The sequence below is a fragment of the Marmota monax genome, unplaced genomic scaffold, assembly GCF_021218885.2.
Source record: "Marmota monax isolate L192 unplaced genomic scaffold, Marmota_monax_Labrador192_F-V1.1 WCK01_AAM20220418_F8-fsc00011, whole genome shotgun sequence".
NCBI lineage: Eukaryota > Metazoa > Chordata > Mammalia > Rodentia > Sciuridae > Marmota > Marmota monax.
Window position 1 is genome coordinate 10802553 of NW_026693082.1, and position 21040 is coordinate 10823592.

Sequence of the window (21040 nt, forward strand, 5' to 3'; positions counted from 1 at the left end):
CAGTATAACCACAGAGTGACCAGGTCCTAAGGATCATCTGGGACACGCCTACCATGTAATGTTTGAATTCCTCTCGCAGTACTGATGATACACCAACCCTCTCATCTCTCATCCAGATCTCCTGCCTGCACTACATGTATCTGAATGTATTTTGGCTACCTCCACTGGAATATGCTACCACTACCTCAAATGCAACACATTCACAAATAAAATTGTCATCTTCTAGTGCTATTCCTCCAAGTGCTTTTGGCCTTATGTTCTCTCAGTGAACAGTAATACTAGCCACCAAAGCCAGAAACATGGGTGTCCATCTTAGTCCTCAACCCCTCCTCACAGACCCTATACTGGAGATCTACCAAGTCTTGCTAAGTCTGCCTCCACCAGTGTGAAACCTGTAACCATCACCTATTCTAGTTAAGCTTCTTGCACGTTTTTCATTTTGAAAATTGCACACGCACTGTCTCATGGCCTCCAATTTGATTTTACAAAGAAAATCCTGGTCTTTGTCTAAGGGCTGGAACCTCACTAAACTTTCCTCTTTGGCTGAGAGTTGAGATTACTGGGAAGAGCCTAATTTATTTAAAATGAAATTCTGCAACCTAGAAAAGAATTTGAACATTTGCATGAAATTGAGGATCATAGAACTGGCCTTGAAAATACAATGTAGCTTTAATAATCAATCTTGTAGATTCCTTTTCATGTGAAAGGAAAAAGGGGACCAACATACAGTCAGACAGCTATGAGGGTAACACACTCTGGGTCATCTGTTGAAGAATTCCTGGCTGTAGGCATCTCCCACTTCACTTGTAGATCTAGAGAAACCCCCACCAAAGCAAAAGCCCCAGTAGCAATCCAGACCAGCTAGGGTCATGGCAGTGCTCCCAGTGCCTAGAATACTTCAGCAGGTTCTCTTCCAATTCAAAGCAATAACAGGCAAGAATGTGAAGGCTAGCCACCCACTTGTAGTAATAAGCATAGAACCTTAGGAACTTTCAAGTTCTTTCATAGTTACGTCAAACATCTACAGATTCAATCCTCTTATACAATCATGTTACACAATTTAACATGAAAATTATGCCTAAGTCATTAAGCTTTTCAAATTAAAAAAATCTAGTGAAATCAAGTTCCTTATATAGGAATTATATAGGACTAAAAAGGGAACACATTTATGAAAAAAGACAAAAGGAATTTTCAGGATCAGAACTGAATGCTTTAAAAAAACTTACACATAAGAACTCTTGGGTGATATATAAAACAAATATTTTTCTCCCCTTATTTTCAACAGTGTTTTCCTAATGCAGAGATCTGAAACTAAAGATCCAGAAAGAAAATATTGCCTAATGTTAGCTATCTTTGTATGCAAAGGTTTGCTAAATGCAGAGGTAGACACATCAATTTATTCATTAGTGGTTAAGGAAAGAGGCAGACACTCTTTCTGCATCTCTCTAGATACCTTAGTTTGGATGATGGATAAAGAAGGAAACTCCTTAAAATGTCAAATCTAGAAAAGATACCATCTAGAAATAAGTGACAGCAATTCTTATTAAGTGATACTAAAATAAGAATCAAATTGTAGTATCTGTGCTCAGTGACACAGCAGTGTCAAAGTACCTTTCCAATCTTATCCTCTTATCAAGTCCACATGGATTTTCTTTGTAGTTTTATTTTTTTTTATAAACTGTGGAAAATTTTTTGATGGGAAAAAAAAAAGAGTCTAGGTCACCTAGGCAGGCCATTTGTTCTTGAAGCTCTCTGGTTGAGGGAGATCCAAGTGTGTATGTGCCTGAGTGAAAGCCTGTGGCTACCACATTCACATCCTGTCTATCTATCAGCAGAAGCTGTTAGCACATTTATCAGAAGCCAGACAATGCCAGCTCTTTTGATATTTGGTCTCTGGGTGTAGCTTTCAAAATTATTCTTTGTTCCACTCTTCCCGTATTGTCAAACTGTGCCCAGCAGGTGGTATACAGTGTGAATTTCAAACATGTACTCTAAATATGCCCAAAACTGTTGCTGCAAAGAAGGGAAAAAACCCACATTAATCGAATCCTGCCCATTCTTATTCGTTATGTCACAAATGTATTTTTGATGTCCTAAAACGGTATGAAATAATTTGTAAAGCCATGTGAAATCTTCAGGTGCTTAAAGCTACAGGTTTGAAAATATGTACTTGTTGTTATTAAAAGTAGTCATTTTCTTACAATTCTGTAACAAAACCACATGGAGTAAGTAGGTGTCAACAACTTACAATGTTCTGGGCACTATGGCAAGTACCTGTAGTCCCAGCTACTTGGATGTCTGAGGTGGGAGGACTGTTTTGAGTCCGAGAGTTGGAGACCAGACTGGGCAATAAAGCAAGACCCCATCACAAATAAATAAATAATAATTTTGAAAACTTTTCTTTCTTTTACCATGATCTTCCTATTGAAATACTGATGATCATTTGCAACATAACTACATCCGTGGATACCTCATATTCTAATATTTCTTTGTAATTCTCTTTGGAATATTTTTCTCACAATGTTTTTTGGGAAGGTCACCATTATTTCCATTTTGTAGATGGCATATGGAGATAATAACAGTATCCACCCTCAAAGGATTGCTTGGGGGATTCTTTAAATCATCCACATTAAGAACATGAAGTATATAACCTATTATCTATTGAGTTCTCAAAACATGACCGATATTGTTAATATGCAAAAGAATCAGCAACAATATTAAAGTTTTCAGAAGTCTCTTTTAAGCAGGTTAATTTTGTTTGGGTCTTTCACTAGACCTGGAAGTTCTTCTAAAAATAAAGGTTCTACAGTTAACATATGCTAATCCATCTGTTTGGAATGTTCTTCCTCTCTTTTCTCCTGACTTGGAACCTCTTTCCTGGATAATTCTTTGTCTTTAGAGCTTGGCTTGGGAGAACTTTTCAGGGGTAGGCAGACCTTCCCCTCTTTTGAGTCCAGATTATATTACATATATTGAGGTACTTTCCCTACATGTTCCAGGCTATATCACAACTGTCTGCTTCTTTGCTGCACCTCTATGACACTTCATGAGAGAAGGATCACATGTCTATTTTTATATACTACCTTCTTAGCACAACAGGTAAGCATGATGCTAGAGCATAATGAATGCTCAACGATTATCTACTGCATTATATTTATTCTCTGAAATCTATTCTCAACGATCATCTATTGCATTATATCTATTCTCTGAGAGAGAAAGCTGCAGCCAGTTATGGAGTCAGCTGAGGTGAAACAGGATGTGGCAACCTAGGAGCTTAGTAAAAGCAGAGGGGAAGAGCAATCAGCATCAGAGACACCAGGTTCTATCTGGTCACTTAAGGCCAAAGTAGCAGAGACACACTCAAAATTCACTGATTTCTAGAAATTCAGATACCAGCCCTGCAGCTTGGGAAATCAGAACCTGGGTCCACTGCACTGTTTTTTCATGCATCAGGTAGAATAACTTAAAAACCAACAGAGGGGCTGGGGATGTGGCTCAAGCGGTAGCGCGCTCGCCTGACATGCGTGCGGCCCAGGTTCTATCCTCAGCACCACATACAAAAAAACAAAGATGTTGTGTCCGCCAAGAACTAAAAAATAAATATTAAAAAAAAAAAAACTCTCTCCCTCTCTCACAAAAAAAAAAACCAACAGAGCTCTAGATCCCAGTCTAAAAGCCAACTAGAGTACTGAGTACTAGTACTAGTGTGAGTACTCTGCTAGCCACAGTGAGTCCAGTCTGACTCACAGACTCCCAAAGACTTACCAGACAGTTGGGGTGTGTTGTACTTGTCTGGCCCAGCGTGGAGTTGCAGTGCTGGGGAAGAAACTTTGAGATTTTTGGCACAGCTGACGGTAAATGAATTGAAATGCTCTGATTTGTTACAGCAGTTGCATCATAGGAAGGGATGACTTTAGAATAATATCTGACAGCATGGAAGGAATTAAGAGAGAGGGCTGCACTGGGAATTCTAGTTTTATATAGATCACCAATAGCAGCACTCTCTGAAGTGGAGCCTGATTGACCTGTAATAAGAAAAGAAACATCTGTTAATACTATATACACAATTCCACATCTCTAGATGACCATACCATATTTGAAATATATTATCCTGTTTCACTTCCTCACATTACATACTTATACTGCTCATATGCTCAAATGCTGATGGAAAAGTGATATTTAATACAATATACACATTATAAATTAGTTTTCATGTGTCATGAAAAAAGATTTTAGAGGACCAGCAAATTTCTGTGCTTCTTGGAATGTGTGTGTGTGCTTCTTGGAGGGTGTGTGTGTGTGTGTGTGTGTGTATGTTTGGCTTTCATCATCATCAAAACTGGCCATCTCTATGAAGGAAGGAAGAATGTGGGAAAGAACAACTCCATTTATCCATTGATAAAGCTTAACTGATTTCTATAAATGAAGTGAGAAATAAAATCTCATACCACAGAAATATTTAAATATATAATGTTAACACTCTAATTTCAAGTAACACTGTGAATATCAATAATTTTGACATCAATAATAATGAAAGTGAAATAATGTTATATTTTATGTATAAATGCAAATGTACCTGGAATATTTGTGAAAAGTAATTAAAGTAAATGTGTACATAGATTAATGCAAAAGACAAGCTGATAAAGTCTAAACACATCTGTGTTACATATTAGGCTTACCACGAAGCCTTAGGGCCTTGGGTACCCATTTAGCTTCTACAGCCTTCAATTTTCTGACCTGGGTGGTAAAAGTGAAATTTGCAAGGCTTAACTCACAGCAATTCTTCTGATCCTCTTTCAAAACTAATTTGGCAATATACATTAGGAGCTATATACATGTATACTCATGTTCTCTGTTCTCTAACTCATCCATGACATACTTCCAGGAAAGCAGCTCAAAGAGAAGCCCCAAATACAGAAAACCCTATATATGGGGAAGTATTTCCAATCATGTGATGTGTACAATTTTTCTGCCCCCGAATAGAAGGGCTAAATATAGCAAGTGGAAGATGGCTAAGAAAATTACTCCATAAATCATTTGCTAAACTATTAAAACCATTAAGATGATGATGAAAGCTGTGTAACAATAGATTAAAAGCATATATGAAATGAAGTTAAGTAAAACAACGAGGAAACAAATGGGATGTTCAATATGTTTACTAGTATAGAAAAATATACCTGGAAAAAAGACTTGAAGAGAATATACACAGCGCCTGCCAGGTAGGCGGAACTGTGACCACCGACAGAAAAGGCCCAGTGGCCCGCGGAGGGGCAGAGCTTCCAATCACTCCTGTAAGGTAGGCGGGCCTGCGACCCACCGGCAGAAGAGGAGCAGCGGCCTGCTGAGAGGCAGAGCCGCACCCTCCCCCTGCGCCTGCAAGGTAGACGGAACTGTGACCACCCACAGAGCAGGCCCAGCAGCCTGCTGAGGGGCAGAGCCGCCCCCCACCCCCCGCGCCTGCCAGGTAGGCGGAACTGTGACCACCAACAGAAAAGGCCCAGTGGCCCGCGGAGGGACAGAGCTTCCAATCACTCCTGCAAGGTAGGCGGGCCTGCGACCCACCGGCAGAAGAGGAGCAGCGGCCTGCTGAGAGGCAGAGCCGCACCCTCCCCCTGCGCCAGCAAGGTAGACGGAACTGTGACCACCAACAGAAAAGGCCAGACCTGCAACCGACAGACAGAACAGGCCCAGTGGCCTGAGGAAGGGTAGAGCCGCCACCCCCCCCGCGCCTGAAAGGTAGGCGGACCTGCGACCCACTGGCAGAACAGCCCCAGAGGCCTACAGAGGGGCAGTGCCGCTGCCTGCGCCTGCAAAGTAGGCAGAACTGCGACCACCGACAGAACAAGCCTAGCGGCCCGCAGAGGGACAGAGCCGCCCCCCGCGCCTGCAAGGTAGGCGGACCTGCTACTGACAGGCAGAGCAGGCCCAGCGGCCTGCCGGCGTGGTAGGCACATTGCCCCAATTGGAGGAGGGGCAGAGCCGCCACCCACGCCTGCGAGGGAGACTTTGCAACTATACAAGACCAATATAAATATATAGGGGGAAAATTCAATAGCACAACAGTTTCACCAAGTAGAAAGGAATGCGAACAGTATGAAGAGACAAGGAAAGAAAGGACCACAAGCAATGCAGGTCAACTCAACGTTAGAAGAGGTAATAGCTGCAGCAGATGGAATGTCAGATAAAGAATTCAGGATATACATGCTTCAGATGATCTGGAGTCTCAAGGAAGACATCAGACAGCAAAATCAGACAATGAAAGACCACTTCAACAATGAATTACATAAACAAATCCAAGAAGCAAAAGATCAACTATACAGGGAGATAGAGGTTATAAAAAACAAACAAACATAAATCCTAGAAATGCAGGAAGCAATAAACCAACTTAAAAACTCAATGGAGAATACTACCAGCAGAGTAGAACACTTAGAAGATAGAACATCAGACAATGAAGATAAAGTATTTCAACTTGCAAAGAACATAGACAGCTCAGCAAGACTGTTAAGAAACCATGAGCAGAACATCCAAGAAATATGGGATAACATCAAGAGACCAAATTTAAGAGTCATTGGGATACAGGAAGGGACAGAGTTTCAAACCAAAGGAATGAGCAATCTATTCAATGAAATAATACGAGAAAACTTCCCAGACTTGAAGAATGAGACAGAATCCCAAATCCTAGAAGCCTACAGGACGCCGAATGTGCAAAATCATAAGAGACCCACACCTAGACACATTATAATGAAGATGCCCAACATACAGAATAAGGAGAGAATTTTAAAAGCTACAAGAGAAAGGAAGCAGATCACATTTAGGGGTAAGCCAATCAGGATAACAGCTGATCTTTCAACACAGACTCTGAAAGCTAGAAGATCCTGGAATAACATATTTCAAACACTGAAAGAAAATGGGTTCCAACCAAGAATTGTGTTTCCAGCGAAATTAAGCTTCAGGATGGAAGATGAAATTAAAACCTTCCACGATAAACAAAAGTTAAAAGAATTTGCAGCTAGAAAACCATCTCTTCAAAACATCCTTGGCAAAACATTACAGGAAGAGGAAATGGAAAATAACAATGAAAACCAACAGTGGGAGGTAGGACAGTAAAGGGGGGAAAAATAATCAAAGAGGAAAACAAACCATGTTTAGTAACATAAATAAACAAATATGGCTGGAAGAACAACCCATATCTCAATAATAACCCTAAATGTTAATGGCTTAAACTCACCAATCAAGAGACACAGGATAGTAGAATGGATCACAAAACAAGACCCAACAATATGCTGCCTACAGGAGATGCATTTGATAGGAAAAGACATACATAGGCTGAAGGTGAAAGGTTGGGAAAAATCATATCACTCATATGGACTTCGGAAACAAGCAGGAGTGTCCATACTCATATCAAATAAAATAGATTTCAAGCCCAAGTTAATCAAAAGGGATAAAGAGGGACACTACATACTGCTTAAGGGAACCATACACCAACAGGACATAACAATCATAAATATATATGCCCCAAACAATGGTGCAGCTATGTTCATCAAACAAACTCTTCTCAAGTTCAAGAGCCTAATAGACCGCCATACAATAATCATGGGAGACTTCAACACACCTCTCTCACCACTGGACAGATCTTCCAAACAAAAGTTGAATAAGGAAACTATAGAACTCAATAACACAATTAATAACCTAGACTTAATTGACATATATAGAATATACCACCCAACATCAAGCAGTTACACTTTTTTCTCAGCAGCACATGGATCCTTCTCAAAAATAGATCATATATTATGTCACAGGGCAACTCTTAGACAATATAAAGGAGTAGAGATAATACCATGCATCCTATCTGATCATAATGGAATGGAACTGAAAATCAACGATAAAAGAAGGAAGGAAAAAGCATACATCACTTGGAGAATGAACAATAGGTTACTGAATGATCAATGGGTTATAGAAGACATCAAGGAGGAAATTAAAAAATTCTTAGAGATTAATGAAAACACAGACACAACATATCGGAATCTATGGGACACATTGAAAGCAGTTCTAAGAGGAAAATTCATTGCTTGGAGCTCATTCCTTAAAAAAAGAAAAAACCAACAAATAAATGATCTCATACTTCATCTCAAAATCCTAGAAAAAGAAGAGCAAAACAACAGCAAAAGAAGTAGAAGGCAAGAAATAATGAAAATCAGAGCTGAAATTAATGAAATCAAAACAAAAGAAACAATTGAAAAAATTCACAAAACTAAAAGTTGGTTCTTTGAAAAAATAAACAAAATCGACAGACCCTTAGCCATGCTAGCGAAGAGAGGAAGAGAGAGAACTCAAATTACTAGCATACGGGATGAAAAAGGCAATATCACAACAGACACTTCAGATATACAGAAGATAATCAAAAATTATTTTGAATCCTTATACTCCAATAAATTAGAAGATAGTGAAGGCATCGATAAATTTCTTAAGGCATATGATCTGCCCAGATTGAGTCAGGAGGATATAGACAACCTAAACAGACCAATATCAATTGAGGAAATAGAAGAAACCATCAAAAGACTACCAACTAAGAAAAGCCCAGGACTGGATGGGTATACAGCAGAGTTTTACAAAACCTTTAAAGAGGAACTAATACCAATACTTTTCAAGCTACTTCAGGAAATAGAAAAAGAGGGAGAACTTCCAAATTCATTCTACGAGGCCAACATCACTCTGATACCTAAACCAGACAAAGACACTTCAAAGAAAGAAAACTACAGACCAATATCTCTAATGAACCTAGATGCAAAAATCCTCAATAAAATTCTGGCGAATCGGATACAAAAATATATCAAAAAAATTGTGCACCATGATCAAGTAGGATTCATCCCTGGGATGCAAGGCTGGTTCAATATACGGAAATCAATAAATGTTATTCACCACATCAATAGACTTAAAAATAAGAACCATATGATCATCTCGATAGATGCGGAAAAAGCATTCGACAAAGTACAGCATCCCTTTATGTTCAAAACTCTAGAAAAACTAGGGATAACAGGAACATACCTCAATATTGTAAAAGCAATCTATGCTAAGCCTCAGGCTAGCATCATTCTGAGTGGAGAAAAATTGAAGGCATTCCCTCTAAAATCTGGAACAAGACAGGGATGCCCTCTCTCACCACTTCTGTTCAACATAGTTCTTGAAACACTGGCCAGAGCAATTAGACAGACGAAAGAAATTAAAGACATAAAAATAGGAAAAGAAGAACTTAAATTATCACTATTTGCAGATGACATGATTCTATACCTAGCAGACCCAAAAGGGTCTACAAAGAAACTATTAGAGCTAATAAATGAATTCAGCAAAGTGGCAGGATATAAAATCAACACGCATAAATCAAAGGCATTCCTGTATATCAGCGACAAATCCTCTGAAATGGAAATGAGGACAACCACTCCATTCACAATATCTTCAAAAAAAATAAAATACTTGGGAATCAACCTAACAAAAGAGGTGAAAGACTTATACAATGAAAACTACAGAACCCTAAAGAGAGAAATAGAAGAAGATCTTAGAGGATGGAAAAATATACCCTGTTCATGGATAGGCAGAACTAACATCATCAAAATGGCGATATTACCAAAAGTTCTCTATAGGTTTAATGCAATGCCAATCAAAATCCCAACGGCATTTCTTGTAGAAATAGAGAAAGCAATCATGAAATTCATATGAAAAATAAACGACCCAGAATAGCAAAAACAATGCTAAGCAGGAAGTGTGAATCAGGCGGTATAGCGATACCAGACCTCAAACTATACTACAGAGCAATAGTAACAAAAACAGCATGGTACTGGTACCAAAACAGGCGGGTGGACCAATGGTACAGAATAGAGGACACAGAAACCAATCCACAAAACTACAACTATCTTATATTTGATAAAGGGGCTAAAAGCATGCAATGGAGGAAGGATAGCATCTTCAACAAATGGTGCTGGTAAAACTGGAAATCCATATGCAACAAAATGAAACTGAATCCCTTTCTCTCGCCATGCACAAAAGTGAATTCAAAATGGATCAAGGAGCTTGATATCAAATCAGAGACGCGCCGTCTGATAGAAGAAAAAGTTGGCTACGATCTACAGTCGGTGGGGTCGGGCTCCAAATTCCTCAATAGGACACCCATAGAACAAAAGTTAATAACTAGAATCAACAAATGGGACTTACTCAAACTAAAAAGTTTTTTTCTCAGCAAAAGAAACAATAAGAGAGGTAAATAGGGAGCCTACACCCTGGGAACAAATCTTTACTCCTCACACTTCAGATAGAGCCCTAATATCCAGAGTATACAAGGAACTCAAAAAATTGGACAATAAGAGAACAAACAACCCAATCAACAAATGGGCCAAGGACCTGAACAGATACTTCTCAGAGGAGGACATACAATCAATCAACAAGTACATGAAAAAATGCTCACCATCTCTAGCAGTCAGAGAAATGCAAATCAAAACCACCCTAAGATACCATCTCACTCCAGTTAGATTGGCAGCCATTATGAAGTCAAACAACAACAAGTGCTGGTGAGGATGTGGGGAAAAGGGTACACTTGTACATTGCTGGTGGGACTGCAGATTGGTGCAGCCAATTTAGAAAGCAGTATGGAGATTTCTTGGAAAGCTGGGAATGGAGCCACCATTTGACCCAGCTATTCCCCTTCTCGGTCTATTCCCTAAAGACCTAAAAAGAGCATGCTACAGGGACACTGCTACATCGATGTTCATAGCAGCACAACTCACAATAGCAAGACTGTGGAACCAACCTAGATGCCCATCAATGGATGAATGGATAAAAAAATGTGGCATTTATACACAATGGAGTATTACTCTGCATTAAAAAATGACAAAATCATAGAATTTGCAGGGAAATGGATGGCACTAGAGCAGGTTATGCTAAGTGAAGCTAGCCAATCCCTAAAAAACAAATGCCAAATGTCTTCTTTGATATAAGGAGAGTAACTAAGAACAGAGTAGGGTCGAAGAGCATGAGAAGAAGATTAACATTAAATAGGGATGAGAGGTGGGAGGGAAAGGGAGAGAGAAGGGAAATTGCATGGAAATGGAAGGAGACCCTCAGAGTTATACAAAAGTACATACAAGAGGAAGTGAGGGGAAAGGGAAAAATAATACAAGGGGGACAAATGAATGTCAGTAGAGGGGGCAGAGAGAGAAGAGGGGAGGGGAGGGGAGGGGGGATAGTAGAGGATAGGAAAGGCAGCAGAACACAACAGACACTAGTATGGCAATATGTAAATCAATGGATGTGTAACTGATGTGATTCTGCAATCTGTATATGGGGTAAAAATGGGAGCTCATAACCCACTTGAATCAAAGTGTGAAATATGATATATCAAGAACTATGTAATGTTTTGAACAGCCAACAATAAAAAATTTAAAAAAAAAGAGAATATACACAAAATGAACACTTCTGAGCTTAGTCAGATTAGCACAGGATGCGTGCTGCTTTTCAAAAGGAAAAATATACATAAACAAAATAAAAATGGGGATTTGACTAATTGACCTTGCAGGTCTCCTCTGGTTTAAACATGCCACAAGCCTCTGTTCCTAGTGAATTTGTGTCTTCCTAAGAGCAGTCTCTTTGGATGATGCAATACCGTGAGATGCAAGAAAGGCCTAAACTCTGCCATGAAAATGGTTCTTTAGATTTTCTGCACAATATAAACAGTACTGCAAGTACAAGAAATAACATTGACAGGGATACGCCTGTGGTCTGACCTCTATCTTATTTAATCTTATTTAATCTAGGCCAATTTAATGATGCCATGTCACATTCAGCCACAGGTACTATAAGCAATCTAACTGTGGCTCATGGTGACTTCCCCTGCTCCCTTCTCCTTCTCTCTTCCCTAGTCCAGGAAAGAAGTCTAAATTGACCAAAAATACAAAACAAAATTTAAAAAAAACAAAAAACAAAAACAAAAAACACACCCTGAGGCTTCTCCAATTACATGAACAAGGAGGACTATTTTATTTTTGACCCCTTTTTCTTCTGATTTTAGACACTAATCCTAGGGACTTCTTTTGTTCCTTTGGTCACCACTCTACCTCCATACATGCACACAGTACCTCTACTATAGCACTTAAAATACTGGGTGAACCATGGTTTGCTTTCGTGATGTTCTCTGCCACTGATTTGCAAGCTCTATGAGGAAAAAAAGAAATGCATCTTGTTTATCTTATGTGTCCTCATCATTGAGGCAGGGAAATTTAAGCTGAGAATTAAGGGACAGAATTGGAATAAATTGGAGAGTGTGAGGGGGAGACATTCTCAACACAAGGGAGGTGCTGAGAGCAGAATCTCTTGGAAGAAGTCAGCAGAGGGGTCACCTAAGACTAGCTAGCCAGAGAGACAGGCAGTCTGGTTGCCCAGCATTCAACATTCAGGAGAGTAATTCCATGCCTTACTGGTTTCTCAACTGAGATTTATCTTCAGGAATACCAGAAGTCACAAACTAAATGCTGTGTTCTTTTTGTCTGGCTCTGTTCTTTCCCATCTTCTTATTTCTACAAGTACATGAGCAGGTATAGGTTTATATCGCACATATAACAAAAAGGCCTCCCAGTGGGCAATGAATGTTTGCATAATGAGCATTTATTGAGCACCTACTGTGTGCTGGTAATTGTTCTAGGTATTAGAAATACGAGCAATGAACAAAACAAGCAAAGACCAAAAGCAAAAAACCTCCCACCTCAAGAGTCAGCATTTTAATGGGAGAAGATAGGCAATAAATAAAACATGCAAGTAAAGACTATTAGCAGGTGGTGTTATGAAGACAAATCCAGTAAAACAAGTGAGTGAGGAGTCCCCTGCAACATGTATGGTGAGGAGGTATGTTTAGCTTTAACTGGGCAGTTGAGAAGGACTCACTGAGAAGGCAACATTTAAGCAGAAATGTGAGGTGGTAAATACCACGTTAAATGCTCTGTACACAATAAGTACTGAATCAATATGAATATAATCAGCCCTGTGTATCTATGGATTCCTCATCTAGGGATCAACCAACCATGGATTGAAAAAAAATTTTAATTACATCTGTACTGAACATGCACAGACTATTTTTCTTGTCATTATTCCCTAAGTAACACAATATAACAACCATTTACATAGCATTTACATTGTATCAGGTATGTAAGTCACATAGAGAGGATTTCTTGTATGGGAGAGGAATACACATTCTATATGCAAATACCACGCCATTTTGCATAAAGGACTTGAGAATCCACAGAGTTTGGAATCTGCAGGTGGACCCAGAACAAATCCCCCATGGATACTGAGGGACAACTTTACTTCCCTTCCCTTTAGATTCTATTTATATAATGAACCAAACTATCAATGCGCTTATCATTGATGTGTTTTCTGGTAATTAAGGTCAACTTTGAACCCAAGTTCTGGGATACCACTATTTAAATGTCCACGACCACCTTATGAACTTCAAGCTGACAATACCGGAAGGACTCATGGTGTAATCTTTCAGCTATGCTTGATCCCCTGGTCATGGGAGCAAAGGTACAGAAGCCCAGATGAACAAAGATTGTCCATGCAGGCCCCAGCATTCCATAAGCAGCAAAGGCATTAGATGTGGCTCACCTCTCACAACTTGATCCAAGGAGTCCCCTGCAGTAGCAATGGAATACATATTCAAGCACTTGTTAGCCAGGAACTGGATCCCTCTCACAGGGGAGTAAGTGCTTGTCAACACACTGTTTTCCCTTAAAAGGAACCAATAAATAACAGTTTTTATATCCCTCTAGAACTTGCTGAGTTCAAATGCTCTTTAACCAATCAAGTCCTAAAAAATCCTGACAGAACCTCACCTATGGATTATTTAAAATATGAGAACAAAGAGTTGAACGGGACCCAGTATGCTTCCTTAAAATGACTGGCTTTTCCTTTTTGTTTATGAATTCTAGTAAATCTAAATAAGTAAGCTATTGTTTGGTATGTCAGATTTTGTACTAGGGAGTTCCTTTAAGAATTAACTGAAATAGGGCTGCACGCACCAGGGCCTTCAACCTCCTGGATGGAGGAGCATTAGAATCCATCATGCCCCTGCTGGGCTCCATAGTCACTATAGTCTGGGGCAGCCAACCTTATTTTAAGGTCCTTCAGTAACAAGAGGAAGAGTGAGAAAAATGATAAAACAGCCAGGAGCCTGAGAATATTACGTGTGTTTATCACTATAATGAAATGATACACATCAGCAATAAGTACCTGAGTTCTCACTGTGGATGAATTCAATTCCTGTCTACACTTCTGGCATCAGCATGGGAGGAAAATAACAAGCCGACTTTGGACTTGCAAGAGCCCTAATCATACCTTTGTGCCAAGACAGTGCCTGGGAGGGATAGCTGGATAGGCATTTGTTTCTTGCAAAACCTCCGATTGTTCTGAAGGGCTTCTGTAATCTGAAACATACAATGATTGACAGATAATGTTGGATAGACAATAGATATTTTTATACATATACAAAGACACATTGATTTCCAGTTTAAAAAATTGAAATAAAATTCTATAGCATTAAAGCATTGTCTATAAGGATAAATTCAAAGCTTTAGGAGTTGAATACCTGGCCCATAATGGCTGGAGGGATTTTGTCCCGGATATATTTCACATAATCAACTGTTGCCTCAAGAATTGAAGCCGCGTCATTCTTTCTCCCCTTTATATACGGCAAGAGAGTACGCAGCTGCTCACAGCAATATTTGATTCGTTCTCTGATCAAAGAATTGCAGTAAATAAGGAATAATTAGTCTCGTTTGTTTCCTGCACACAAGGACAAACAATCCTTCCTTCCTTCCTTCCTTCTGGGTTTATTTGCAAAGGAATGGCCCATACTCCTTCCCATCTAGTCTGTTTCAGAGAAAGGACATGTCCCCACAAGACAGCGACACTCACAACTTCTGAAATCACAAATTCCCAGGCACCTGCTGCACAAGGAACTGCTGTCAAGGTCCAATGTCTGCACCTTGTACCCAGATCCCTCATCCTGGGCCTGTGCAGGGTGCACACACAGTGGGGAAAACACATACTCTCACTGCCTACAGAAAACTACTGAACATTCTGCCCTCTGAGGAGAGAACCATGTACTCTGTGTATGTGTGGTCTTATATATATATATATATATCTCCTTCTGCAATTCACACTAAAAGTCAGCAGGCAAGAAGCAGTCAGCATTCTGATGTAACTGGGACTGGACCAAATTTCAACAATAGATCAATTAGAACCTTGTAACACATGGGCTTTACACGTAATTCTGTGGCCTGAGCCAAAGGAAAATGAGAAGATGATTTTCTTTCCATGAGGGAAGTATAGACAGAACAAATAAACCAATATGCAAATGAGAACAATGTCCAGGATCATATCAGAGGGAAATTAGATATTTCAGAGTTCTGAAGGGAAATAGTCAGAAATGTAGATCTGATTGAATCCCTGGATGCCTTCATTCATCAGAGTGCTCATTTATGAAGTATTATTAAGCACCTGTTTGGGGCTGGATACAATGATGACATACAGGGTGACTCTGCTAATTACTAGCTAGGACTGTAGGCAAGTACTAAACCTCTCTGGGCCATGGAATAGCAGAGAAATGAACATTTTAAAATGTAGTCTGATATACAGTTAGTGAATAACAAATATTCTGGATGAGTGATAATTTCACTGGGCTTTGGGAGTTCTAGGGTTTCTCCAGAGATGTCAGAAACCCTTCTGAAAGGAAAAGGGTGGGAAAGCCAACAATTTATGTGACTGGGTTTAAAACTTTTTATAACTTTTTTTAGTATTTTTTAATTTTTTCTTAGTTATATATAGACACAGTACCTTTATGTTATTTATATATTTTTATGTGGTACTGAGGATCAAACCCAGTGCCCCATACATGAGCCACAACTACAGCCCAAAAACTTTTTATAACTTTTGACATGGTACTTACAGGGATAATCTAAAACAAAAACTAATTGTAAAAAAAGATACCTATTATGGAAGTACATGTTAGTAAAATATGGAAAACAGTCTAAACATAACATACGAGGATGCCTTAGGCCAACTACAGTGCACTAGTTTAGTACAATAACATTTGGCAGTGGAAGGGATATTTTATAAAGCTTATTGGAGAAAAAAATAGGATGCAAGACAGCATGTAGAATATAATCCCAGCCATTAAACAAAGCAAAAACAAAACACAGAAAAAAGACTGAAATAAATATATTAAGTAATATTTATTTCTGGATAGCAATGCTATGGGTAATACTTCTTTTTTAAATTTTCTACACTTTCCAAATATTTTTGCTAGACATATGTCACTTTCATCATGAAAGATGCTTTTAAATATTTTCCCAGTATTAATTAGAAAAATGTTTGAACATACAGAAAAGTTGAAGAATCACACAAATACCTATGTACCCACTGCTTGGTGTTTAATTAATATTCACTGTATCTGCTTTAATCATACATATATTACCCCACTGTTCATTCATACATCAACCAGTTTTAACACAGTAAAGCCTTGCAAATTAGGTTGTAGACTTCAACCCTGAATGTATCAATTACCAAAGCTCAAATTACTTTATTTTCAGGTAAAAGTTATGTAAGATAAAATACACAAATCTTAAAGGTCACATTCTATGAGTTTGGACAAGTACATACATCTGCACATCAGAAAAGCGCATCAACAGTCTCAGAACCTCAGAAAGTTCCCTTTGTTTTTTTCAAGTCATTGCTACCATCATTCCCGTAAGAGGCAACCACATTTCTGACTTTTTTCCATCCCACATTACTTTTGCCTGTCCTCAAGCAGCACATAAATCAAATCAAATCTTTTTATAAGGCTTCTTTTACTAGGCATGCTTTTGAGATTTTATCCATGTGGTTGCCTATATCAGAAAGAAGTCTGCTTCTTTTTGCTGAATAATAGTAATCTACAGTATCAATGTGCCACAGCATATGTATCCATTCCCTTGTTGATGAACACTTGGGCTGTTCCCAGTGTTTGGGTCATTATGAATAAAGTGGCTTGACCATTCTGTACATCTTTTTTTGAAGAATGCATGTTCTTATTTCTCTTGACTAAACATCTAGGAATAGAAATGACAGCTCATATTATAAATTTATAAAAAACTAGAAGCACTTTTACCATAGTAGTACCATTTGACACTCCCACCATCAATGGATCAGACTTGTTTCATATCTTTTAGCAATATTCAATATTGTCAGTAGTTTAAATTTGGGTCTTTCTACAAAATACATGGTAATATCTCATTATTCTTTAATTTTCACTTCCCTCACAACTAATGATATTGAACAACTTTTTCCTGTGCTTATTGATAACTTTTACACCTTCCTTTGTAAAGTGGCTGTTCAAATATTTTACCTACATTTTAACTGGAATCCAGGATATTATTAAGTCTTAGGGATTCTTTTCCCTACCTTTGGTATTTGTCAAGCATATCTGTTTAGCAAATATTTTGTTTTTCTGTAGTGTTTTAGAACTTTATACAAAAACTACCATGACATCTATAAGTAAAAGGGCTTTGCTTCTTCCTAATTTTCACATCTGTTTCTTATCTTGTCTAATTACAATGGGTGGGACTGTCTATGTAGTGAAGAACTGAAATGATTAAGGATGGGCACACTTATCTTGTTTCTGATCTGTTTTAGAAACAGTCAAAATTTTAGCTATAGGTGTATCATGATACACTTCAACAGACTGAGGAGGTTCTTTTCCACATGTATCTGCCAAGAGATTTTTGTTTTATCTAGAAAGAATAATCCTGTCAAGTTTTGTTTTGTTTTGTTTATGGTGGTGGGGACTGAACCAAGGGCCCCAATGCATGATAGGCAAGAAAGCACACAGTCTGACCACGGAGTTGCACCATAGCCCCAGCCCGAGTCACTTTTCTAAACCTGCTAACAACATGCTTTTTCTCCTTTATTCCTGCAAATGTGGTGGATTACATTGGTTGATTTTTTTTTTTTTTTTACAATTATACAAGTCTAGGATAAACTTGTGGTCATAATACATTATATCATTTTTTATTTAGTTTGCTAAAATTACGTTAAATATATTTGTGTCTATGTTCATGAGGGATACTGGTCTGTAATTTTTTTCTATAATACCTGTGTCTGATTTAGGATTATGCTAGCCTCATAAAATGGGTTAGGAGGTGTTCTCTACTTTCTTTAAGAGTTTGTTTTAGATTGGAGTTGCTTCTTTAAATGAAAGTTGTTGGTAAAATCATCTGCACATGAAGTTTTTCTTTTTGTTAAGCTATCGGTAGTAGCAAGTTCAATATCTTTAATATTAGGCTATTCATGTTTTCTGCTTCACATCAGTTTTGTCAAAATGCTTAAGAATTTGTCCATTTCACCTAAGTTGTTCAATCTATTGGCATAACATAAGCCATAGTGTTTACTGTAAGTTTTGCTTTGGCTACATCCCACAAATTTTGATGTATTCTACATATTCCCATAATCATTTGCTTTGAAATACTTTGTTTTATTTTCCTGATGATTTTTTTCATCCATTCATAAATTATTTAGAACTTTGTTTTTAATTTCTAAGTAATACAGGTTTCCCTTTAAGTTTTACTGATTTCTAACAATTTAATTGTGGTCAGAGAACATACTTTTCATGAATTCAAGTTTTTTTCAGTGAAATGAAACTTCTTACACCTTAGCACACAGTCTGTGTAAGTCAATGTTCTGCGTGCCCACAAAAAGGAGAGAGGAGTGCTCTGCTGCAGTTGTTGGGAGTATTCTATAAATATCCATTACATCAAGGTGATTAAAAATATTCACACCTTCTGTATCTTAATGATTTTTTTTTTTTTTGGTATCTAGTTGTATAAATTGATGAGAAAGGGATGTTAAATCTATAACAATTGTTGTAGAATTGTCTATTTGTCCTTTTAATTTTGTAAATTTTGATCTAAATATTTTGACACTCTATTATAATCCATATTTGTGATTTTTATCATTCTGATAAACTGACACATTCATTATTACAAAATGTCTTTTTTTTAATCTCAAATGACATTGCTTTTAAGTCTATTTAATTTTATATCAACATAGCCAATTTGATCGTATACTGTTTTCACAGGGTATATTTCTCTATTAATTTATTATATCAGTATATTTAAAATTTATTTATTATAGACAGCAGGGAGATGATTTTTTTTTGTTTTGATGTTTTGTTTTGGTGGTACTGGAATTGAACCCAGGACCACATGCATGCCAGGCAAGTACTTTAACACAGAGCTATAGCCCCAGGTATATTGGTCTTGATTTTTGTTTGTTTTGATCTATCCTGACAATCTCTGCCTATCAATTGGATAAATATCTTCAATTTTAATATTTTTCCTGTATTCTCTTTTGTTTTTGTTTTTTTTTGTTTATTTTTTTTCTTAATTTTTTATTGTTGGCTGTTCAAAACATTACATAGTTCTTGATATATCATATTTCACAATTTGATTCAAGTGGGTTATGAGCTCCCATTTTTACCCCATATACAGATTGCAGAATCACATCAGTTACACATCCACTGATTTACATATTGCCATACTAGTGTCTGTTGTATTCTGCTGCCTTTCCTATCCTCTACTATCCCCCCTCCCCTACCCTCCCCTCCCCTCCCCTCTTCTCTCTCTGCTCCCTCTACTGACATTCGTTTGTCCCCCTTATATTATTTTTCCCCTTCCCCTCACTTCCTCTTGTATGTACTTTTGTATAACTCTGAGGGTCTCCTTCCATTTCCATGCATTTTCCCTTCTCTCTCCCTTTCCCTCCCACCTCTCATCCCTATTTAATGTTAATCTTCTTCTCATGCTCTTCGACCCTACTCTGTTCTTAGTTACTCTCCTTATATCAAAGAAGACATTTGGCATTTGTTTTTTAGGGATTGGCTAGTTTCACTTAGCATAATCTGCTCTAATGCCATCCATTTCCCTGTAAATTCTATGATTTTGTCATTTTTTAATGCAGAGTAATACTCCATTGTGTATAAATGCCACATTTTTTTTATCCATTCATCCATTGATGGGCATCTAGGTTGGTTCCACAGTCTAGCTATTGTGAATTGTGCTGCTATGAACATCGATGTAGCAGTGTCCCTGTAGCATGCTCTTTTTAGGTCTTTAGGGAATAGACCGAGAAGGGGAATAGCTGGGTCAAATGGTGGCTCCATTCCCAGCTTTCCAAGAAATCTCCATACTGCTTTCCAAATTGGCTGCACCAATTTGCAGTCCCACCAGCAATGTACAAGTGTACCCTTTTCCCCACATCCTCACCAGCACTTGTTGTTGTTTGACTTCATAATGGCTGCCAATCTAACTGGAGTGAGATGGTATCTTAGGGTGGTTTTGATTTGCATTTCTCTGACTGCTAGAGATGGTGAGCATTTTTTCATGTACTTGTTGATTGATTGTATGTCCTCCTCTGAGAAGTGTCTGTTCAGGTCCTTGGCCCATTTGTTGATTGGGTTGTTTGTTCTCTTATTGTCTAATTTTTGGAGTTCTTTGTATACTCTGGATATTAGGGCTCTATCTGAAGTGTGAGGAGTAAAGATTTGTTCCCAGGATGTAGGCTCTCTATTTACCTCTCTTATTGTTTCTTTTGCTGAGAAAAAACTTTTTAGTTTGAGTAAGTCCCATTTGTTGATTCTAGTTATTAACTTTTGTGCTATGGGTGTCCTATTGAGGAATTTGGAGCCCGACCCCACAGTATGTAGATCGTAGCCAACTTTTTCTTCTATCAGACGGCGTGTCTCTGATTTGATATCAAGCTCCTTGATCCATTTTGAATTAACTTTTGTGCATGGCGAGAGAAAGGGATTCAGTTTCATTTTGTTGCATATGGATTTCCAGTTTTACCAGCACCATTTGTTGAAGATGCTATCCTTCCTCCATTGCATGCTTTTAGCCCCTTTATCAAATATAAGGTAGTTGTAGTTTTGTGGATTGGTTTCTGTGTCCTCTATTCTGTACCATTGGTC

At 38.1% G+C, this 21040-nt stretch overlaps 1 protein-coding gene across 1 annotated transcript in view; it reads right to left on the bottom strand.

Moving 5' to 3' along the window:
* Positions 1-1941: 1941 nt before the first annotated feature.
* Positions 1942-21040, bottom strand: part of Sohlh2 (spermatogenesis and oogenesis specific basic helix-loop-helix 2) — a 48855-nt gene continuing 29756 nt past the window's right edge. The window contains exons 7-11 of the mRNA XM_046453957.1: positions 14624-14771; positions 14374-14462; positions 13645-13766; positions 3766-4025; positions 1942-2013 (exon numbers count right to left, since the gene is read on the bottom strand). Coding sequence (XP_046309913.1) covers positions 1942-2013; positions 3766-4025; positions 13645-13766; positions 14374-14462; positions 14624-14771 — 691 coding nt within the window. The remainder of the gene's footprint in view (positions 2014-3765; positions 4026-13644; positions 13767-14373; positions 14463-14623; positions 14772-21040) is intronic.